The following is a 25,592-nucleotide window of genomic DNA, read 5'->3' as shown; positions in this document are numbered from 1 at the left end:
AGTCTGACAAGTCAGAGTGCATGTCCACATGTAGAGTAAAAAATACTTTTGTCCATTGTACAGTTTGCATACTGAATTTGCATAACCCCAAAAAGTCAGAAATGTGTATCTACCCTTTTTTCACTATCTCTATCTAGTGTATCTAGTATTTACTCACCTCTACCACAAACTGTTGTTAACTCAACAATGTAGGACAAAATGAATAGTTGATAACTCTGACACCAGATACATAGTCGAATGGTGAATGGCATTCTGTAAAATCTTGATTACTTTTACCTACATCCTTACACATAAGGTTAAGCAAACAAAACATTCATATTCATTTAATAAATTTTTCTGGAATAAGTCATATATATACATATATATAAATTTAATTAAAAAATAAATATTCAATGTTATTACAGTTAAAAAGCAAAACAAAATCAAACTCCACTATCTAAAGTTTTTATGCTCACATGATTATTTTTACTTTACATCAAAAAATTATAACAAAAGTCAGTAATGCATAAGCATATGGTCTAAGTTATATTTCTTTGAAAAAAATGGCACCAATGTGGTAAGTTATCATTTTCCTACACCGAAAATAGATATACTTACCTCGCCTCACATATAAAGCTTCTCTCGATCTTGGACTGCCCCCTAACACATTAGAAATCTTACTTCTCACCTAAAATACTAGCCTTTTTTATGTACCCTTCAGTTCCCACTGCTCATTTAGCATGCCTAGCATATACAACAACCCTCCATGGATAGGAGCATGACACACACTCCCTGAGCATGTAGCTCCCTCTGTATTACATTCTGTGCACTTCATTTTCGAAATTAGACACACGATAAAAGAGATAAACACCGGAAGTGGGGGTAAGGGTGGGAAGTATTCGAGAGGAGATAAGTTATCATTTTCCTACACTGAAAATAGATACTTACCTCTTCTCACATATAAAGCTTTTCTCGATCTTGGACTGCCCTCTAATGCACTAAATGAGATAAACACTGGAAGTAGGGGGTAAGTATGTGAGAGAAGGTAAGTATCTATCAGAAATCTATTTTCAGTGTAGGAAAATTATAACTTCCGATACGATACATACCTCCACTCACAAATCTCAAACTGAGTAGGTGGAGGGACTGGTGTAACAGAAAGAGGAATAGACTCCCTAGGGAAAACATTCCCAGAAAATCTAACAAGTGTGCATAGTAATTGTATGAAAGCATACAAATAAAGCTAAAATCTCACATCAAGTAGATGGAAGAACTGGTGTAACAGAAAGAGTAATAGACTCCCTAGGGAAAACATTCCCAGAGAATCTAACAAGTGTGCACACTAGAGGGGGACCACACCACTTATGGAACAGGTATGTCCTTTGCCAGTGAAGAAGTGAAGTGTCATGAAACAGGCAGCATCAAGGACCTAACCAATAATGGAAAAGCCTTGGAAGACCTGGTAGAAAGACTCAGCCCAACTGTACAGATGAGGTTCCACATCCCATCCTCAGCATTACAAGGTGGAAGACAGTGCCAAAGAATCAGTAGAGGAGAAATATGGTAACATGACCAGGGCAAGCAGACCATGAGTGACATATTGCAAGCAACCAGAATTACAATGATGGAAGTAAGCGAACAGCGATAACTGGACAAACTACCATATCAACTGTGAGAGACAAGAAATATGCCAAACCAAACTCAGAGTTATGGGGCAGTGTTTGATACTCAACTCAACTGTAAGAACATGGATGTATCCTCTGGCTGGTATTATGAGCAGGCACAATACAAGAACTACTCAACCATGTTCTCAGAATTGTGAGTAAAATGTGTAACATCTGCTCAACCATAAGGAACAGGATATAAGATGTCCCACAATGAGCATTAAGAGGTGAAAGAAGTCCCCCAAACCCAAACTAAGGAAGCAGGGAAAAAGACATATTGTAGCTGGAATTACTGAAATGGGGCATTTACTCATTTCAATGTAGGAACAGAGCACTATTAACCTGAACTCAGTATTTAGAGGAAAATCCAGCATTGTCTAGTCTGGTATTGGTTCTGTTCAACCACTATGTAAGATCTGTCCATAGGGAAACTTGAAGGATGACCTGAAAATCTAACGGATCCAAGAAGAAACTTCATTGATCTCACAGTTCCCATAGAGAATGTATGTGAGCATGCCTGAGAGGAATGAGTGCTTCCAAAGATGCCCACATCCCCAAAAGAGATAGAATCTCTTGAGCAAGCAGAGAAGGAGAGGATAAAGCCTGACCACCAATCTCTTCATATCCCGATTATGAAGGGGTGATGGTTGTGCCAGACTGCAATGGGAATTGAAGAATATACCCAAATGACTGAGATACTGGGTGGGGAAGAACTGATTTCTCTAACTTGATCAACTAATCTACCCTGCCACCTCCTGGAGGAGTAAACGAGTATGTACTACAGATGCTGCATGGGAAGGAGCCAGAAAAAGCCAATTGTCCATACAATGATGAGTCCTGAGACCTAAAGAATGGAGATGGCAAGCAAAAGGTTGGACAATCTGACAAAAGATGTAAAGTGCCATGGCAAGCCTTAATGAAAAAGCCAGAAACTGGAAAACACATCCCTCATGAATGAACTGAAGAAAACATCAGGAGGAGGGAGATATGTGCACATGAAGATAAGCATCTGCTAAGTTGAATTTGGTTATCTACAAACCTGGAATGAAAATCCAACAAAGGGACAGAAAGGATTCAATGGTGAAACAAGAAGTTTCAGAAACTTACTGAGATGGTACAGATCTATAACACGTCTCCAATCTCTGGTCTTCTTGGGATGACAAAAACTCTAGAATAAAATCCTGGAGAAACTGGAACTAGTGATTTGATAGCATCTTTGAGCAGAAGCTCTGAAACAGCCTTGAAAAAAACAAATGCAAGAAACCGGATCGTCTGAATGAGGGAACGGAATAGGGGAAGATGAAAGAGGGGAGGAGATCTGAAGTGAAGAGAAAAACCTGGAGAACCCACTGATCTGTGGAAAAAGTTCCCAAATCTCCACAAAGGAGTGAAGCCTGGCCCCTACAGAACCTGAACCCACAGGATAGTCACTGATACTGCTGCCAGTGCTCTAAACATATGCAGTTGACATGAGGATAAGAGCAAAAACAGCTAGACACAGGTATAGGATGAGGTGCAGACTCAAAAGGATGTAGGATCAGAAGAAAAGGAAGGCTGGGATAAATGATTCGCCAATGGTGAGAGGGAATTATCTAACCTGACCACAACAACCTGCGACTCCAAAGAATCGCGGCAACCCCAGAAAACAGTTATCACAAAAAAAGGAAACACCAACAAGTCCTGAAGGGAAGATGTGAGAGAGGGGAGGGAGGTGAACTTCTATAAGTACAGCATCTCTCTCCAAAAGGCACCAACAACAAATAAGCCATATATGGAGTGAAAAGGCAGACAAGGAAATTCTAGCTTAAGTTTATCATAAAAGAGAACAGAGTTCTCCCAAAAAATCATCAGGAGAATGGTAAAAAGCCTCTGATAACATGTGCATAGAAGAGAGGTAATGTAAAACACAAGTAAGAGTGAGAGGCATCCTCAAAATTTGGGCCTGAGTCAAAGAGACAGAAGCCTCAGGATCAGAACCCTATTGAGGTAAAAAAGGGCTCAAATGTTGAGAATCCAAATAAGGACTGGGAGAATGATGAAAGGCAAAAGTATGTTGCTCAGAAACACGAAGGAGGTGAGGCATACCAGAACCCAAAAGAATTTGAGACAAAAAACTTTGAACATGAACCTCTATAATTGGGGAAGGGGGAAAAACCATATAATCTCAATAAGGGAGCTCACTTAATAGGGAGGGGGACAAATCATAAGACACAGGAGAAAGTTGAAAAATACCACAAACATGTGTAACCAACCGCAGGAATGGCTTTGAATGTCAAACGTCCTCCATTGTTGCCTGAAAACAGGTGTAGCAAATGGAGGAGCATGAAAATCTTGGCCAAATCCCTCATCAGCTCACTCCACCTCTTGTGGAGAATACAACGAACCAGGCCCCATGTAGAAACCTAACTCCCGCCAAACAAAAGCCTGCACTTCCACAGCTAATAGCACCAAACCTGTGGCTTAAGTAAAAGGGTTAAACATGTCTCCAGACAAAGTAGGAACCAACGTAGTAGACACAGTAAATTGTGAGTTAATAATTTGCAAAACAAATTTGAGGAAAATACGTAATAAACTCTAAACTGTAAGCAAACTAACTGAAATATAAATCAAGAAGAAAAAAATATATATATAAATTATGGAAACATTATATAAACATGGAAACAAAGAAATAAATTTCCACACGAGAAATCAAGAGCAAACGAGAAACTCATCCAACTAATAGCATGCCAATCGAGAAAGTAGGGTACACAGAGGGAGCCAACTGCTCAGGGAGAGCTTTTTTATACCCCTCAGTTCCCACTGCTTATTTAGTATGCCTAATATATGTGACAACCCTCCACCAATAGGAGCATGACACACACACTCCCTGAGCAGTTGGCTCCCTCTGTGTACCCTACTTTCTCGATTGGCATGCTATTAGTTGGATGAGTTTAGTGCATTAAGCAAGAATTAAGTTTTTTAGTGCATTAGAGGGCAGTCCAAGATTGACAGAAGCTTTATATTTGGGTGGAGGTAAGTAATGTATTGGAACTTAAAATTATATCTGCAGGCTGTTACCTCATCACTGCATATATGAGAAATTTGTGAACCTAATATGCAAAAGAAGAGGTGTAATGATTTGTTGTAGGTGAAATGAAGGATGTCAAAATAAAAAGATATTTACTGATACAATAAAGAAAACTGAAAATGAAACCAAATAAATCAAATAATACAAATGATTGTGTAAATCAATTATTCTCAACCAATGGGCTGAAAGACATGCAGTTATAGGCTGCCACAAGCTGATACAACTGTGACTGCCCTCAACTAACAAGAGGTGAGAAACCCTGGTCTAAATACAAAAAGAGTTATGTTGCAGCATGCATGAACAGCAGAAAAGAACATAGAGAAACAAACACAAGAATTTTACAGCAAGTCTTGACTCTCTAAAAAAATAGCAAATCTAATCTGAGATTGCCAAAACTGAATTCACAACACGCATTCTTTCTGTAGCTGATCAATCAGAAAATGGGGTACTAGTATGCAGAAGTATCTCTGTTCCATCTGACAATGGCAAAGCATCCCCAAAACACAAGATCAAGATGGACACAATGCAACTATCCCATGAAAGAGAAAATAAGTTCTATGATTTTAACTAAATTTAGTATGCTACAAAATTAAATCTTAAAATATTTAAAACTTTTGTAGATAAGAAATACATATTATTGGTGAGTAAGGTTAGTATTTGCACACTACACTAGCAGCAAAACAACAAATAAAGCATCTTGCACATGATCAATAAATTACAAATATCACTAGCACAGGATCAGAAAGCAATGAGATCACTTCGACACAATCATTATATGATGAAATTATTAACAAGGGATCATAAAGTTATGAGGTCATTAAGGTATAAATATAAGATTATGAGCAGAAAGCAATGAAACGACTATAACATAATCATGAAATGATCAGATTGCTAGCTCATGATCATAAAGTGATAAGATCAAGATAAGATACTGGCCTCCACTTAATAAGCAATCATTTTTCAACATAAAATATTTCCAAAATGGCTTAACAATAACAATACAGTGAGTCATACTGAGTTATAAGGTTTTATCATCTTGTATCAAGACCTTTTGAGCCTAAATGTTTTTCTGACATCATGAATACTGTGAGTCAATCATACCATAACAAAAAAAAACACTTACCTTGAAACCTCTGACCTAAACTAACTACAACTGTTATATTAACTGTTATCTACAAGCAATCCTTTTATAAAACAATAGTGAGTCTGTGAAATACCTTTGGGCCAGAGATGTACATCTCCTTCAAACAAGAACGGTGAAAAATGTGGTTACAATGAAGTAATGCCACCAATCTTGGATCATTGTCGTAAGGAGATCCTTCAGTAAGTGTATCACAGCAAATTATGCAGTCCTAGAAAAGATGTAATAACTAATATCAGTATATCCCAGAAAACTGTACAGTCCTGGAAAAGATGTAATAACTAATATCAGTATATCCCAGAAAACTGTACAGTCCTAGAAAAGATGTAATAACTAATATCAGTATATCCAAGAAAATTGTACAGTCCTGGAAAAGATGTAATAACTAATATCAGTATATCCCAGAAAACTGTACAGTCCTAGATGACTTCCTTTGTTCCATAACTTTTGTGGAAAGCTACATAAAGGGCTACCAGCACATAGCAGTTCCTAATTTTGAACTGAAAGGCCAGAAATAAGGTAGCTAGTCAATAAAACCCATCACCAACTCTTGTCTGACAGAACAGTGGGATTTGACTATCATTCCAATAGTACACCTACGATCCCAAAGTTTGAAGTGTGTTATCGAAGAAATGGACCACAAACCTTGAGCCCTCAAATTCCTAGTCTGAGTACACTAACTACTAGGACATGCCTGGTATTCCTAGAAGTGTGTGATGTAATTAATTTGATTAATATTTAATCAGTCTATGACTTCATTTTGCAATACTACTTGTACCACATTTTAAAGAAACACAGTTATACTTTTGCCAAAAGGTATACATATACTTTAATATAAACTGAATAACGTAGCAAAAGTTAAGCAACAATGATCAGTTTTTAAAAATGAAATTCCTCTTTTCTATTATTTTGACCCTTGAATTATTTTTTTTTTGCCATTTGATGTATGAACTTCTAATTATTTATAGAATAATAAAATTTTATCTTTTAAAATTTTATTAAAAATTGGCTTTATTTTAAAGAGAAAATATTCCCTCCTTTTTCCTAATACTGGCCTTTTTTATATCCAAATTTAAACATTTCTCTCCAGTTTACACAATTACTGTACCAATATTTATCAAAACCTGACAGTTGAATTCATGGTATTCTGATCACAGCTTGCAACACTAAGTATGAAACTTAATAAAAGCCAGTGAGGAATATACATACTGGAAAATTAAAGACAAACTAGTATTACCTCTAATACATCCCTGATGGTTAATTCCTTGGAAAACTGGTCAATAACTTCATTGATGCTAGCTAAAAGATTAGAAATAAATTATTTAGTATACACTGATAAACAATGATCCTAAGACTTATTGCAAAGTTATTGAAATCTTACCTAAGAAATAAAAATCTAAATTAATATTCAAGGAACAATTATGACAAAAACCTGACCAAAAAGAAATGTTTTACTATAACTATAGTTCACAGTAAGAATGTAAATAATATTATTTATGCATTTAACAAATATATAAAACACATACATATATATATATTTAAATAAAAGTGTTAAACATGTGGTACATTATTTAAGGACAGTAATATAACTATCTTATGCATTATCAATACAATATAAAACCATATTTTCCTGAAGTCCAGTGCTTCTCGAACGTTTTTAGACAGTGTCTCTCTTCCCCTTGTCTGTGGTACTCGACACCTCTACCAATACACACACGTGTACATTTAGTAAGAAAAAAAATCCAACATGTCACTCACTAGCTATAAAAATTGTCGTGTACCACAGGTTCAAACAGACATGCATGTAATTATATAGTAATGTAAATTTTATTTGAGATACCGCACATTCTTCTTAACTGTTAGTTAGAAAGATGCAACTGTTTATTGGAACAGTGCAATTCCATTCACAGTTTGATAAATGACTTTCCACACCAGGTGAAAGCGAATTTTGTCCAATAATATATGAGCTAAAAAAAAAAAAAGGCATCAGCCAGACACACAATGTCATCTCAAAGTTTGACATACCAAGAGGTGACAGCTGCAAGAGCTGCTTTACTTTATAAATGCAAGAAAAGAATTGTGTGGTAACTTTTTTATTAACCTTCTCATCCTCTCCCCAGGATACACCCTTTACCCCAATTCTAAAAGTTTGTTTAGTCTATTCTTCAATAAATACAAAAGAAGAGTGATATTACATCCTACACAGAAAGAATGATAGAGCTTCAATATTGGTTTCTAGTAAAAGTACAACAGTATATATATCACACATTATTTATTACACAACACTGCCGATGAGGCCTTTTGTTCAATACTAGAGCTCATCAAGCCAGCAACCTACAGTCTTAGCTGAAATACTATTTGCTTATGTGTGTATACATATACATATCAATTTTGTTTATAAGCCATTAAGTCTTATGATGTATAATGCCCAAAGTTGGAAAGAATTATCTATCAAATGGTAATATTTACCAAGCAGTTTTAGTTTATACATTTAATATACTTTATGGCAAAAGCACTAGAATATTCCTTCCATTGAATTTCCTATGCTATGGTTCATAAATCCAGAATATTATCCATAAAAACACCTTGACTGAAACCAAATTCCACACTTTTCTATCATTTAAGCAAGCACAGCCATAGGAAATTATTGTTCTTTTAAACTCTGAACCTATTATTTCTAAGTGAACTTCAAATACATCAGGTATTCTTATTTTCTATAATATTAGGTAGTTACAATAAAGATTAAATCCACACTAATTGGACAATATTAAATTAAAATGGAAACTAGTTTCCATCTAAGTTTGGTATTATTCCATTAGTGTGGATTTAATCTTTATTGTAACTTAATTCACATATTTACCTATTTTTTTAAGTAGTTACTTTTAATATTTCTCTAAATAACTATAAATTCAATTAAACTAAAATTTATAACTATCTCAGCTTATATTACTTATAATTTGAAATGACATGAGGTTATAATGGAGGTTAACTTTCACAATGCCCTCCCCAAATGACATGAGGTTATAATGGAGGTTAACTTTCACAATGCCCTCCCCAAATGACATGAGGTTATAATGGAGGTTAACTTTCACAATGCCCTCCCCAAATGACATGAGGTTATAATGGAGGTTAACTTTCACAATGCCCTCCCCAAATGACATGAGGTTATAATGGAGGTTAACTTTCACAATGCCCTCCCCAAATACACTGTCTTTATTTATTTCAAGAAGTTTATTTTTCTAAATCAAAAGTAAGGTAGAACTTAATTTTAGTTTTTAAAGCTTTTTTTTTCACATATTATAAATATGCTTTTATGAAATTTTATTTATTCTTATTTAATGCAGACATATATATATGAATAAAGCATTTCTTTTTCACAACTTTAAACTTTTGAAATGAAAAGCAGCATGCTTTAAGAATAACTACAGACAAATAGAGTAAAACTTTGGTGTAGAGATAAACACCTTTGTAATCTTTCATTACACAAAAAATTTTGTAGCTATTCTGCCTTCTAGTTCTAATTGATGACAATCTCCCTTGCTAGGCTGATAAAAGCTGAACAATGTAGTTCTCAGATGGTAATGACATGGATTTTGTTAAGTTTATTTTCAGTTCACAACAGAACAAGAAACTAGAATAAAATAAAAGAAAGATGTTTAAACTCTTATCACTTACTTTGATGTTTCTTTGATTTTTTGCGAACAGTCTTTGGAGGTTTAATACCGGGGACAGGTTTGAGCTGTGTATCGGGAGTGTATGGAGGCCAGAAAATTGGTCTACAAGGTGTTTGGGCTGGAGCTACACCTATACAAAAAAAGATTTCCAAAGTTTTCACTGTGAACAGAAATTTTTAGGTTTAAAATGATCATGTTAATGTTTGAGAGGCTAAAATTTAGAAAAAAAAAGTATTGTGATCAAATTTGATAGCACAGAGATACACTTGATATTGTATCCAACAAAAAATCTTGCATCTCATTAAAAACTACTGACTGAGCTTGATTCATTCTAGATCTACTTAACAGATCTAATACCAACGATAAAGATGTCATCCATAAATAGGTCAAAAGCTAGAAATGCATATATTTTTAAATACAAATGACTAATATGCCAAATTCATCAAATTACACATCATGTAAACCATACACAGAGAGCTCTTTCATGTGTAGTCATCAAGATATGCAGGGTAACAGATGATATCATATCCTTCTGCACTGTTGTGAACAGTACTTTCGATGGGTGAATCTTATGACAGGCAGAGATAGTTTGGTGTTGCAAAGTAAAAAAAAAAAACTAAAAATTATTATGACATTGAAAAAAAATAAAAAAACAGAAACCTAAACATGACACTAATGAAGATTTAAATAAGCAGCAGAATAAATATGTGGTTCTATGTTCAAGAAGATGAGGTGATGACAGCAATATAAACATAACTAATGTTTATTTTCCGTATTTCTATAATGTATATATAAAATATAATGTAACAACTAAAAACAGGTACAAAGTAAGTGCTTCACCTCTAACCTGATTATTTGGAAAATGTACTGTAAAAAGACCAACACTGTGAATTACATGGTGTTATGCCACATGTTTTAGTGAACACAAGCAAATAAAATGCATTATGTCACACTAGGAGTTATTTTATATGAATAAAATTGCAAGAAAAAACAGATAACATTTGAAATTTTAATAAGTTGTGATTTTATTTTGGTTCTGCATAACATCCACAGTTTCATACAATTTACAGTCTGATTTGACTGAAAAAAATTTAAATTTTGTCCCAAATTTTCAGTGATTACTATCCATTGTATGAGGTTTTAGACTTAGTTTGAAGCTAAGCTGTAGTTTGTATTACAAACATGTGGACATTCAATTATTTATGTAAGGTTTGGCATGAACAGTTTAATCCATATCTTACTATAATGGACATAGCATGTAGATATGTATCTACGTATGTAACCAAAATAATAAATACAATGTGGCGCCATCTATTGAATATCAAAACAAACAAAAATCCATAAAAATTTCACACTTTAGGTATTCATGATTCAGACAATTAGAAAAATAACTATAATATGTGCAACAACCATTTATTTTATCACAGAACATAATTTTAGATAAAAGTACTCTCCTCAGAACAAGTATAAGATTTTCACTAGGGCTGAATCACTTCAGGGTTTGATTATATCTTTATTGATGTAATTTGTAAATATATTACTATATTCATAAAGGGTACCACTTTTAACATATAAAAACATTACAGTTTATATCAGCACAATCTAAACACTTTTCCCATGCAGTTTTTTCCAGAAAAATCCTTTTTTAGAAAATATTCACTTTTCTAAATTTTTTTTAATGAGCCATGAATACCATGATTAGTAATTACTAACACAAACCGCTGCCTATAGGGCAGCATTTTTGCTAATATAAATAATGATAACATAATGGTTACATTAAACCTATATTCATATTAAAAATTTGTTATGTATTAACCATCAAACATCATCTCTCCCCCAGACTTTATAATGCACAGCAGTACTTAGTTCTAGTAAACAGTTTTCAAATTACAAACTGTACCTTGAAACTAGTAACATTTAAATCTACTAAAACAAAGAATACATCATTGTAACACATGCATTAAAACACACACACACAAGTATATCTGAGGTGCTTTTTTGATTCTTTTAACATATCAACAAGGCATATATTTAACTACCTTATGTCTGACTTCATGTTTCACGATACAAATGCTTACATAAAGTTGTGTACACAAAATTAGAACATACCGTTACCCAAGAATGAGATGTTCTGACTTCCCTTTGGTGCAGGTACATTGTTCCTGAGCAGATGATAATAACATAAGTACAAATACAAGTTACTCCTAATCACAGAAGAAAATAATGTGATTCTAGTAACTTCTTATAAAGAGAAACAAAAGATTAATGTTTTTGTTCTGAATACTTGTTTACTATTATTTAAGATTCTAAAGTGTTGGAGAAAAATATCTCTTAAAATTGTTTTAACAGCTCTGTTATACTTGAAGTTTACTATAACTGCTGAAACCAAACTTTTTTTTTTGTTTCCATAAATTGTTATGAATCAAATTTTACACAATTTTAAAGTCAGAAAAATTCTAATCAAAATTTAATTTATAATGTTGATTTTACTGGTGAAAAGAAGTAAAAAGCCAATGGGGCTCACCATTTTTTTGAAGACTTTGCAGGCATGAGTTTCATGTTCTGTGGAAGTGTAGCAGGACTTGGACATTTGCCATCTACAGAAGATGAAAATGATAAACTACTCTTTGGATTAGATTCTTTTACAGTTTTAGCTGCTTTGGCTGCAAGATTTGTAACATGGTTTAAAATCCCATGGGCTTTTTTTCCTTTTGTAACAGAACCTTTGGTTTCATTACTGTTACTGTGCTTGTCATCCTGATTTGCAATAGCAACAAGGACTTGTCCACCTGCATAAGTATTACGAATACTGCTGGTATTTACAGCATTTCTAACCAGTGGAAAAGCTGTTGTTCTGATTCGTCTCACTGATCTCCTGTACCCAGTGAGGTTATTGATCTGACTCATAGGTTTGAAGTTCACCGTGTAGTTGTAGCCTTTCAAAAACTGACTCAGGTCGATATATTTCCTTCCCTGAAGAAAAAAAAATTATTAAACCATTGTTTGTTTAAAACTCCTGATACATCTAGCAACATAATATCATTCTCAAAGTCTTTCAAATAAACAAGGGATTAGTTTATTCAGTTTTCAAATGTTTTTCAACATCTTTCTACTAAAAATGTTTAGAACTAAGAGAGAGAGAGAGAAAAGAATGGGCCATCACAGGTAACAAAACCTCGGTTTTTAGTGTTATTCACAAGTCTTCACACTTGCTCCTGAGTCACTGGGAGTCATGTGTACAAAAGCTGAACAACTGTTTTCCAAAGTAAATTTTCAAGTTCCAAACAAGTCACAAGTTTACCTACTTAGTGAAAGTGGTTTTATGACTGAACTAGATACTTAATTGAATGAAATTTAGCAAATGATTTTGAGGTAGATATATCTAAACTAATATGCATGTCAGCATTTTTTAACCAAAGTTTTCATTTCTACTAAATATTTGAATGTTGTGACAATTCTCAGCAAACACTTTAACCCTATATTTACTGCAGGATCAAAGTGCACCTGTCATGACCTTTTACATTTATATCAAAATTTAACTAACTTTACTGCTAGCCCTTTTGCTACGGGTAGGTCTAAATGCACGTTACAACTTTTAACAGTTACAAGAAAAATTTAATTATACTGATTACTATTTTATTATCGATGTATACAAATAAACATGGCATCAAAATGTAGTTAATAATCAAATTTTAGTATTATACAATTTTAAGTTCTTAATTTTATAAGGACATGATTTAAGAAATCCTCAGTCTCCCCTCTGAGAAGTTAATATTTTCATTTTCTGAAAACATATTTCTGAGATACCTCTTTGTACAGATTAGCTATTTTCCTCTTGAGTTACACTCTTCTGCCTGAGAGACTTGCATGACACCAGCCTTGTGAAACTCCCACTTCATGAAAACATGTGAAATTGCACTACTGAGTGATGATGTATCATGCAGCATAACCCTCCACCAATATAAGTGCAACGCACTTCTCTGAACAAATGCTTCCTCTACATTCATGCATGAAAATCCTCATTATTTGATGAGGAAACCAATAAAAGTGCACTGGAAAAGTGAGGAAGAAGGGTGGGAATGTGCACAGAGGTGAGTATCTATTGGAAATACATTTTCAGTTAAGAAAATTGTTAACCTATGATAACTGTGCACAGATTAGCAAGAATCTCACGTTGAGATGGTAAGAGGGATTGGTGCAGAAATTACTTAAATAAGCCTCCTTTCAAGAGCACTAAAAAAAAGCCAGTGGGGTGTGACACCCTATGACAGGGACTCCACAGGGGTACACTCACTGGAAACTGCATTTCGTCTCAATCAGGGTATACCCTTCATCCTAGTGAAGAATAGGGAGAGGCAAGTAGCCTGAAAGATGTTGAAATATTTTGACAGGTAAAACATATACATGGCCATCTGAGAGCTTGCACACAAGCCATCAGAAGGCCGTTATGTGTAGTAAGGTTGGGTCACATTCTAACTGTACCAAGAGTGCTAACCTTCTCAACCATCAGTCTATATGGGTCAATACAAGCTGTGGGAGAAGGGCACATGTGAAAGAGATCCATGCACAGCTCCTCAACCATGAGACACTAAGGGCCCACACCAATTGCAAGAGAAGGGCACCACAGGGAACACAATTTTGAAACCATCATTTAACCATCAGACTCTATAGACCCATCATCAGCTGTGGAAGTTGGGTTAACGAGTGATACATCATAGTTGAATATCAAGAAATATCAATAACTCTACAAACATAATTGGTGGGGTAATTTCCTTGCAGGAATAGGTGAAGGACAATAGAGAGTAGGTAAGATATGTATCTGAAATCCACTTGAAATTTCCAATGTATCTAGACAGGTTGGGGTGATCCATACTAAACTCTGGAAACACTCCTGCTCAACTTCTCAATATAGAAGAACTATGGGTTTTAGCACCCACTTTCAGGTCCCTAGAAAGATTGGGAAAGAATATGTATGTGTACAATGGCTATCAATAGCAAGTAAGAGTAGGACTCATGTGTCAAGGGAGAGCAGAAACATCTGCCAGGGGTTTGGGATGAATCCAGGTAAAAGTGTGGAGAATCACAATGATGTCCAATTAGGCAAGAAGTAGGAAAAAGAGCAGTGGATAAGGAAGAAATGAAAGAGGGTAGAAAAGAGGCAGCGAATAAAGTATACTGTGACATTGGGAAAGGTGGAAGGTGGGGGGAAATGCTGCCCTAAAACCTGAGGTAGAAGAGACTTAAAGATCAAGGGGAACCATTGATGAAGGAGGAAGAATATGTTGCAATGTAATGAAGTTAAAGGGAAATGGTGACAATGAGATCAAGGTGGTAAGAACATCCCTTACACAGGCACAATGAAGAGGTAGAAGGGTGACAAGAGTGGGACAATTGATAGCTAAATGATAAGGGAGGTGGCATGGATAATCATCCACATAATGATAAATGGATATCACATCCCAAAGAAAAGAACAATGTGTGGGGATATATCAAAAGGAATGGAAAGTTGGGAAGAGGAAGTCAAGGCTGGGATGCTAGGAGGTGGAGTAATAGAAACAAGGTTGCGGTAACTTCTGAAGGGCCACCAAAGACACATTTATGGGATGTTCCAAAACTAAGCAAAGACCAAAGGAGGAGTTGGAGAGGAGGTAATGGTAACACACTTGAGACAAAAATGCATCCCTACCTAAGAGATCCCAGGAGAAAAGGACCCATGTTTGAAAAGAAAAGACTGAAGAAAATGCACCAATGTGGAAAATATGAGGGTGTGGGTCTTCTCCACATGGGGAACAGTGAATAGCCTTAGCTAGGAGGTACATGGTAGACAGGTACCTAAGGATAGAGGTTAGGATCAGCCGCAGTCTGGAAACTTAGGCCTGGGAGAACCAGGGTTGGCCCCCTACATTCGCATCAAAGTATTGAATTGTTGGAAGTCCAGTAAAGGAAAATTTGCTTGGTAATTAGCCAAAGCAAAAAGATACAAAGATCTAGGGGGATGAGACATGCTGGATCCTGCATATAATTGTGTATGTAAATGGTCAGCATGGAACCTAATATCCACAGAGAGGGGAAAAACAAGGTATTTTGACGAAAAAGTAGTGTGTAAAAGGGAAGGTGCAGGGTCATATGAGATGGGGGACACAGACAAAACATAACATATCTGTGAAATCATGTCTAAAAAAGCTGAGGGGAGCCTGGTAGCATCCATAAGTGATGCATGGGATCGCATAGCATAGGATGGAGTGGGAAAAACATTCAAATCCTCATCATCAAGACGTAGTAGTAGCCATGCTACAATAAACATGACATTAAATTCTGAATTCATGGTTCAACTGAGATCAATTCAACAAATTAAATAGTGAAGAAAAAAACAATAGAGTGAAATTCACTTCAAGTTGTAATTAAAATGCTGAACTATGACAAACTACTACTTTGAGAAACAATGCAAAAAAAAAAACTTAAATAAGTGCAAATGTGAACGCCCCCCCCCAAAAAAAAACAAGTGAAATTCCATGTCTCAACACAATAGTACCTAAATGAGAAGTAAAGGTTATGCTGAATAGTACAGAGGAAGTAACCTTCATCAGGAGAGTTTGTCACATTCCTATTGGTAGAGGGTTGTCACATGCTTATTTGCAAGCAAAGATGCAGTAGAACCACATTAAATTTTGGGTAGTTGGAAGTAAGATATCATATCAGAAATTCTATTTTATATGCATGGAAATATTTTGTAGTGCAAACTAGTGTGGAACAGTTAATAGTGGGTTCAAAACATGCTCTGCTTCCCCTATAAACCTTCAAATTAACCAAAATTCAGCTTTAAAATCTGTGAATTAGTTAAAATTACTAATAGTAATTCAAGCTTGAAAAATAAGAGAATATATTTTTAAAAATACATGTTGGTCACCTTTTACTGCATACATTCAAAGCAACAAGTATTTTTAATTACTTTATCCTAATTTAATTATGGTTAAATTGTAAGATATCTTTAGAGATAAACAATTCATATTGTGCTGTTTTTTGACTGCAAAAAACAGCACAACTATAAAAATATCTCTTCATTGTGTGAGAGCACAACAGGATAATGTGATCATTTTTCTGACCTGTTGAAAAGCACCTTCAATGTAGTTAGCCACTCCAATATCATAGTTTTCCCACACTCCATGTTGGTCTCCTGACCACTGCCACAGAATACCCCGAGCAGCTGGACTTCCTTCTGGGTATATTTTCCTACGAACAGGGCATGAAGAGCCTGCCAAAATATAAACATTAAGTATTTTGAATAAGGTTATTGGTCTTACAGATTTAATTACACAAACTGCATGAAGGATGACATTTATGGCTAAAATATTGCAGATAATAGATAGATAGAGAGGCCAGTCAATAAAATTAAGATGTATGCATATTAGGGTGGTCCTTATTTTTGAAGTTTTGACTTGCAACACACTAACTTCATTTTGTTCCAATATATAAACAAGTAATTCACACTAAATTTTATTCATATTGAATAGCTTTTAGAGGTTTCTCAAAGTAATTGAAATTTGATCTCGAAGCTCGTATTATATCTGTACATTCAAAATATTTCAGAATGTTCCACAGTATTCCACATTATTCAGAATGTTCAAGAACATTCCATACAAGAATAATCTATGCTGTACATTTTTATTTTTGGAAAATTCTGTATGATATGTCAGTAGTTTCTAGAATTTCTGTGAGAGTATATAAGCACTTGAGTAGATTCTTCTGTGTCATTTCAGCTGAAAGTGTATCAGCAGAACATTGCAAATGGATACTGTAGCAAAAAGTAAAACTATGTCTTGGTTGCTTATTTTAGAAGAAACTGAACTTACAGGAAGCAAATTACCTTCAAGTAGGCAAGTGTTGCGAGTGTTTTTCTATCATCACAATACATTAAAGAAAATAATTTGCAAAAGCTCAAAGGCTATGACCTAGGAGCTTTTTGGAACAAGGCTTGAATTCCAGTTTGTCCATTCCATTATCACACAAGAGAAGCTGTTTGAAAAATTGGTAAAGCTAAAGAAATATTCAAAAAGAAAACTGAAACACAGCAAGACAATGAAGCAGAGTTTGTCAATAATCTTAATAACCTTTTTGACATAACTCATAGGGATGCTCTGAATCTGATCAATATCCTAGAAGACAGGGGTTTTCTTTCTTCTCAGAGGGAAGGAGGATGTCAAGTGTGCATAGCCAAGTAGATATGTTTCTTTCTTTAAAGGAATCAAAGGGTATGGACATAAAATAGCACGCAGAGCAAGAACAGCAAACCTTGAATGAAACTGTCAGTTTATGGGAATCATTCCACAGTAGTAATGATGAAATTGGTGGGTACAATACCAATAAGTGATGAGGATAGATGAGCAATTGGATAATCATCATCTTCTAGACTTAAAAGAAGGCAAAAAGAAATACTAACACTCTCAATTTAGCAGCAACTATGAACAGAACAAAGTTGAGTGACAAAAAGGTAACATTTGTTCTTATTGCCACAGCTCATTGCTTTGGTCATGATGTGTAGGAGTTAACCATCAAACATTCCTCCATCTAAAGATCTCAACATCACTTCTGTGAAGAACTTGTCAAAAACTTAAAGGAACAGTTACAGCCAAAAGTCTTGTATTTCACTGGGATAGCAAAATTCCTAATTATCTCACAGGTAAATAAGTAGATTGTCTACCAGTGATCCAGTCTGGAACAGGAGTAAACCAATTCCTAGATCTTCCAAAGCTGATTCCTATCACTGAAGAGGCTCAAGCTTCTGCTGTGCTACATTTACAGGAAGAATGGGGAGTCATTGATTGTGTAAAGGCAGTTTATTTCAACCTAACAGCAAGCAACACTGGTCACAGAAATGGAGCATGTGTGCCATTAGAACAAAGATTAAACAAAACTCTTCTGTATTTGGCATGTTGGCACCATATCTTAGAATTTGACCTGGCAAGTGTTTACAAAGACTCTCGATTCCAGCAATCTTGGGAATACATGGACTAATCCAGTTATAAAACTGTAGCCGACCATTATGACGTAGCAGAGGCCATAGAGGAAGTTAAGGGTAGTGTCATTGAGTTTGCTACAAGGCAATTTCAAGTCAAACAACCTTGAGGCAATTACTGAGAGCTTCTTGGACTAGCCATATCATTTCTTGATGGCATTCATCCTCAAGGAGTGCAATCGATAGCACCTTGAGCATTGCATTGTGCACAATAGATGGCCAAGGCAATATATGCTCTCAAGATCTGGATGTTTACGGGACAGTTTAATCTCATTGGCCTTGAGAAAAAAGGACTCTATGACATCTGCAATGTTGTTTTTTGAGTCTATTTTAAGGCATGGTTCACCATCCCTGATGCCATTTCTGCTCCTGAGATTGATCTTAACTTCCCGCAATGCCTTGTTAAATATAAGAAGATGAATTATGCTCTTTCAAAATCTGCCTCAAAAATCTGCTGGACATCTATGGTAGAATTGAATAGCAGGAGTCACATGCATCATGAGAGTATGTCACTCATATTGGTGGAGGGTTGATGCATGATGATTTGCATGAGAGGTGTATTGGAATCAGTCAATTCCAATGGAGGAGAGAAAGAAGGTTTGTGGCATGCATAATTTTTATGGATATAGAGGGCAGCACTGAACGAGAATAGCTATTTATGTGAGAGGAGGTAACATACTGTATCGGAAAGTCCTATTCTATACATCCAGTCAGTTTCAAATTGATTGCTATTCATTAACATATTTTTTTCAAATTTATGTTGCTAATTGCAGTAGTCACCATTTATAGACATAAACAGTAAAAATAACATAGCAAACATTAACAAAGATTTATCGTTAATCCAAGACCTCACCTTTCATAATGGCAACTTCGTTACCTTTGTCAGGATAGGTATTGTAATTTTTCTTAACAATATTCTTGACCATAATCAATTATATCTAATAAATAATGCCTCTTTTCAAGCAATAAGTTTGTTCATTTATATGCATTTACTGAATACAATAATTTGAGCCACTGAAATATTTTGCTGTCACTTAATATACTTGATAAACCTAACTACAATTACTTGATGTTTTAACATAAATAAAATTTCCTAGATATAATTTAACATGAAAACATATTTTTTATGAAATAGATTGTCTAAAGAAACTATAAAAAATTCCAAGATCTGTGGTTTGTTCCTAAGTCTTCTATACTTCCATTAGATTCCTCTGTTCACCTCTACAGGAACTCTGGCTAGTCACATGCTCAATACATCATAAATTACTACTACACAAGCTACTTTATTTAGTCTATATTTACATAAATAGCTAATAATATCCTTTATCTGACCCTATTTAAATGTTGTCTATAACTATTTTCAAAGCAAAGCTTCATCAGTAATTGTTTAGACCACATGTTGTGATGTCACAAAAGGAATGACAATAAATGGCTATACTAATATAATCAACATAGAAGTGAAAATACACGAAAAAAAACAAGAATAATTATATCCAGAAAGGATCATAGTTTCTTGGAAAATATAACCCTATACCTTGGGATAGAGAGAAAATATCTGTACATATGTGTTTTTACAAGTGATACTCCACATAGCAGTACACAATTTTGTTTTTCAATTTTATTTGTAAATTACACTAAACAGATGTTACAAAATTAAAAAAATATTAATTCTAGAATGTTTAAGAGTTAAAAATTCTTGAAACAGTTATAATTATAATTTGCTTAAATGTTACAAGTCTTTACATAGTACAATGTGAAGAGAAGAAACATTTAGCCTTGAAGAAAAAAGTCATTTAATTATATGTATTACAGCTCTTTTTTTTTTGTCACTTAGTTCTTACCTGTTATGTCAGAGATTTGTATGAATTCTTTAAGATTCACAGAATAATAAGTTAGAGAAGCTTCAGCATCTCCCAGTCGGACCATGTTTAAACCTTTCCCATGGGCTCTTTCAAGGAGCTGGGCCACTTCTGGTGGGTAAGACTTCCAACGTGAATCAGCTCCCATCCACTCCCACACTACAGCCTGCAAGGCCAGGGCTACAGCCATGGTCCACACAGAAAAGGAATCTGTAAGCAACCAAAGCTGTTATTATTATTAAACATAAAAACAAGAGTAAATTATACTCATTTTTAGTAAGCATGTGAGAATAAACATAAGTTAAATATAATAAACTGTATAATTTGGAATGAACTTCTAAGCTGAAAATGTTCAATGAACTATTAATAAGACATAATAGAAAATAGAAAAAAAAATGCTCAAGCTTTCAACCTATTGGTATGGTCTTTTGTATGGAAGCAGTAGAAAGAACTATGGTGCAGTAAAACTACAAGTTATTTCATGTGGACAAGTGATTCCCATCCAATGGTGTGTGTACCTCGGGGGTAAAGAAAATTTTTTTAAGGTGTACACAAGTTACTCTTAATAATACTGGAAAATATGTACGTCTAAACTTTGAAAAAAAAAAGAGTGAATAAGAATAAAATACCATTAAGATAAAGAAACAAAAGTGGTTATTTCGGCAACTCTGCAAGTCTCTGATTGGTTTATTCAATGTAGCTCATCAATCATGGTTATAGATGTTTGTTTATTCATTCTAGTTGAAGCGTGCTTGCATTCATTGCAAAACATTTTCACTGGGACCTTTTATGTAAGAAAATTAAATTAAGTGATTCATAATAAAAATAAAACTTACAAACAGAGATAAACACATAAATGAACAGGTATGTAACAATATTACTGTTATTAGGCCTACTACAGAGGTGGTGAACTTAAATGGATGAGTATCAGTTTAGGAGTACTTTGATTAAAAACCACTGACTTTAACAAATTGCATCAACAGAATATTACAACATAAACCAATGTCACTTATGATGTTATCAAATTAGCTTAATTAAGTTTATGATAAACTAAATTAACGATTAATTTTAATTTTTGTTCACAATAATTACACATAACTTGTAAAGTCTTCATGGTAAAAACAAAAGGGCAGCAATATTTGGTGGTGAAAGGACTTCATGCATAGCAGTAACAAATCCTGAAATTCCCATACTACTAGGACTACATTTACTAAAGACACTTAGTACTGCTATGTAGTGGTTTAACTGGGATTTTAAGAGAGATGAAACTAACTTTGTGATCCACTTTTACATTCCAATCAAAAGACAAGGAATGCTAATGGCTTAAATTCATTTATGTTAAGGACAGATGAAATCTGCTTGTAGCTATTATATCTAATACACACTTAACATACTACAAAAACTTCAATATCATTTTCCCTGTGGTAAAGTATTGAGTTATTAATCATAGTGATCTCCAAAGTTCTGAATTTTAATTACAAAACCAGCACTAGTCTACACTTCTAAAGTTCTGAAAGTATTTGTGCTGAGAAGTTAAAACTGCTTCCAGTAAGTTGCACATTTACAACATTTTTGTGTATTAGCCATAAAATATCATTTTAATTATGTGCATAATATATACATTTTACAAATTCTACTGCAATTGACATTTTATCATTACTGTTACATTTAAAAAAATGAATGAGAAAATAAAATGTATATGCTTAGTTATATTAATAACATTTGGGTTGTTTTAACACACTAATATTTGGTATGTTTTAACAGACACTAATAATGACAATAATAACAATTGTTGTGTTTTAATCAGGGGTGGAATTCTCAACAAAAAGTAGAGATACTCAGCTGGGTGAAATGGACCTGTTTTTGAAAAAGAAGAAAGCTACGTGTAAACATAAAAAATTACAAAGCAGCTCAAATAAGTACTAGTACTGCCTTAAAAAATAAGTTCCAGTATCCAGTACTGGTAGAATTTCACCCATGGTTTTAATAAACAGTATTAATGGTAATGATATCATACACTACATTTTAAGACACTAATAATTATAATAACATTTTCTACGTTTTAACTGACATTAATAATCAGAGCCAGCCCTAAGAGGATGCAGGGCTTGAGGCAAATCAGCCTGTGCAGAACCCCCTTAAGAAAGTTCATCAAATTAAAAAAACTCACCCATCAGTGTTGTGCCATCTACTGTCTGAAATCCACCTTCCACAGCTTCAATGAGCAAACTTTGCTATAAGATCTTGGTAATCTACTTCTGATGCTGTTTTCAGAGAGCATGGCGAGTCCCCCTATCCTCTCTTGAGACATATTTGTCCTAAGGTAGTTTTATATTATTTCTAATTTGGAAACTTCACTTCCCTGAAGCCACAGTAAGTGGGATTGGAAAAATATCCTATACGTTATGATTGCATTTGGGAAGGAACCACCTAGTAACTTGAGAAACTGAATGGCTTGAAGTGTAGTTCTTGTTCCTCCCACAGCTCTGAGAAAAGGTTTATGCTGTCAATGTTGTAAGAATCTCCATCATACAATGTCATGTTCAAAATTATATGATGCTTCTTTATACCATCTTCTGTCATTTCTCAAAGCTGCTACAAACCATACAGAAAACTGGAGTAGCTGACATATTATTGTATTTGTCTGAATCATGTGATAAGTGACATAAATCTTGGTCCATGATGGCCAGAAATTAGTACATTTCAAATACTTTCTTGGGCACATTTGCTAACTTGTCCTCTAGAAATTATATTCTCCATTTAAGAGGCTATTTCTGTTCCTGCTATCTTGGCCAAGGTAAATCCAGTGTTCCTGTATTTCTGTAGAAACTCATGTCTTTTACAGCCACATCAAAGTGCATTTCTCTGGATTGAAGAGTCTTGCTCACAGTGTTTATGGCAAATAAGATATACCATACAATATTCTGAGCAGAAATTCAACATTTTTGAGCACATGGTTAGCCAAGAACTCCACCTTATTTTTGATATTAACATTTTCTTACACTGTAAATGTATTTTCGATAGGTACTTACCCCCTCTAAACAAGGCTTCCTTGATCTTCTTTCTGTCCTCTAAACATTGCTTAAAAAATTCTCTCCCAAACATGTCCCAACACCACATAAGCCAGGTATTAAGGGAAAGGGCAGAGGCCAATAAACGAGCCATTATGAACCAAAGGATGAACTTAAGCTCATCTGAAAAAAATACAGAGGAGTGACGAAAGACCTCTGACAATAATTGGAGGGAAGACAGGTAACACAAAAGAGAGCACAGGGAAAGGTGAACCCTTGAGAATTGAGCCTGATTAAAATGAATAGTTGCTCCTGGAATCAAACCCCAAAGGGGAAGTAGAGGATCCAATTGTTGAGAATCCAAATATGGATCTGAAGATTGATGGTATGCCAAAACATGTTGGTCTGACAAGCGAGGGGGATGACCGATTGAAGTTGGTCCAAAAATCTTTCAGTATTAACCCTAATGTCAGGTGAAGGGGGAAAAATATACAATTCAGAAGGAAGAATTTCACCAATAACGAAGAGGAGGCATCATAGGCAATAGGGGAAACACATAAAATACCACCTACCTGATTAACAAGCTGCAAAAAAAAGGGTAGATGGTAAAATCTTTTGAAGAAGTGTAGATTGTGACTAACCAAAATAAGAAGGTGCTGGAAAAAGGGAGTCCAAATTGTTTTATTCTTCATTATATTCTTCCTCAGACACATCATCAGGTTGAAAAGGAGAAGAAATCACCAGCTGAACATAGGAATCTAGCTCTTTGTGAATTAAGGTCTGTACCTCCTCTGCAGATAAGGTCGAACACTGGTCCTGGGAAGTTATACCAGTAGTGTTGTCCACTATCACTGGAACTTCTGTATTCAATACATTGAACCTTGAATTCATACTAAGTTTGTTTACAATTTGGGAACAAATGAAAAAAATTTTTTAAAACAATTGAATGCAAGCACAGAAATTGAAAACTGTTGACTTTTTTTTTTGAATGGCAGAGAAGCTCAATCAGAAAGAGTTGCTACACAGGAAAAAGCATACATCTAAATGATGTAGTGCCAATTGAGAAAGTGAGGATTGAGTGGGAATAGCAAAGGAAGCTAGCTGCACCAATATAGGTGATGCAATACTAGTCATGATATGTACATGTTAAATAGTGTCACAAAATTGGTTGGGTATATAAACTGGTGCACTGAGTGTGAAAATGTTTTTTTTTAGAAATGCTTAGAAGGCAGAAAGAGAGGAGGTAAGACTGTATCATAATTTTAAGTCACTGCATTCATCAGCAACTTCAAGCAAGGCATTCCTGATACCACCTTTCAGGTAAAAGATTGCTTTTACACTCTTTACTCTACCTTCCCACCTTGTTTCTGACAACAGCTTCGAAGTTAGAGCAGGATCATTCTCTATCAATATTTACCAGCTGTGAATGGAAGCAGCAACTATACTGTAAATTTACTGCATAACCCCAAAAAATGACAAGGCTTTTGAATTGCACTTTGCCATATCAGATTTAAGTTGTGGTGGCCATATAGTCACCAACACATAATTTAACAAACCTTCTTTCTACCAAAAGATCTATTTTATTTTTTGTCTATTAAATCTGGCCATTTAGCTGGATCACATATTTCTAGGCATAAATAGTACTGGAAAAATTGTCCATTTCCACAGCCCGAGCACAATCTACACTAACTGCACCATTGTGATCGCAAGAGTGTAATCAGAATATGGATGCCACAAGGGTAACGATAGAAATAATTGTGGATAATTGAAGAGCTTGATCAGTACATTGGGGCTTCTGAGAGTCATGAGATCTTTGAACCTCAAAGCAGAGCAGAGGTATTTTATGCCATTAATAACAACATACATTATGTTTCGAAAGACACAAATATCATAAAATAACATAATAACAATGTTTTGGGACAACATGGGACCTATTGGTCCATCTCGGCTGTTCCATCCTCTAAACTAAATTACAATCATTAAAAAAGTCTTAAAGCAAGCCCTTATCATTCACAAATTTATCAAGCTTTTTCTTAAACTACATTAAATTTAATGCCTCTACAACATCTGAAGGCAACCCATTCCAAAGGCAAACCACCCTGTTAGAAAAATAAAACTGTCTCAGTTGAAGATGACTCCTACCTTGCCAAAATTTATATTTGTGTTCTCTACTCCTACTATTCT

General features: G+C 34.7%; 1 protein-coding gene across 3 annotated transcripts in view; it reads right to left on the bottom strand.

Moving 5' to 3' along the window:
• The window catches only part of LOC106470062 (E3 ubiquitin-protein ligase DTX1-like), a 49,232-nt gene that overhangs the window by 11,537 nt on the left and 12,103 nt on the right, over positions 1 to 25,592 (bottom strand). Inside the window, exons 3-10 of one of the 3 annotated variants that reach the window (XM_022398601.1) lie at positions 24,050 to 24,268; positions 20,380 to 20,607; positions 16,629 to 16,777; positions 12,050 to 12,498; positions 11,635 to 11,687; positions 9,527 to 9,655; positions 7,089 to 7,150; positions 5,928 to 6,062 (exon numbers count right to left, since the gene is read on the bottom strand). In XM_022398601.1, coding sequence (XP_022254309.1) covers positions 5,928 to 6,062; positions 7,089 to 7,150; positions 9,527 to 9,655; positions 11,635 to 11,687; positions 12,050 to 12,498; positions 16,629 to 16,777; positions 20,380 to 20,587 — 1,185 coding nt within the window. In that variant the 5' untranslated portion in view covers positions 20,588 to 20,607; positions 24,050 to 24,268. Of the gene's footprint in view, positions 1 to 5,927; positions 6,063 to 7,088; positions 7,151 to 9,526; positions 9,656 to 11,634; positions 11,688 to 12,049; positions 12,499 to 16,628; positions 16,778 to 20,379; positions 20,608 to 21,026; positions 21,174 to 24,049; positions 24,269 to 25,592 lie in introns of those variants that run through there. The other 2 variants (XM_022398602.1, XM_013930586.2) reach the window with 2 other exon arrangements.

The sequence above is a fragment of the Limulus polyphemus genome, unplaced genomic scaffold (genome assembly GCF_000517525.1).
Source record: "Limulus polyphemus unplaced genomic scaffold, Limulus_polyphemus-2.1.2 Scaffold3798, whole genome shotgun sequence".
In the NCBI taxonomy this organism is placed as follows: domain Eukaryota; kingdom Metazoa; phylum Arthropoda; class Merostomata; order Xiphosura; family Limulidae; genus Limulus; species Limulus polyphemus.
Note: the sequence above shows the minus strand (reverse complement) of the source record. Positions and strands in the feature narration are given on the sequence as shown.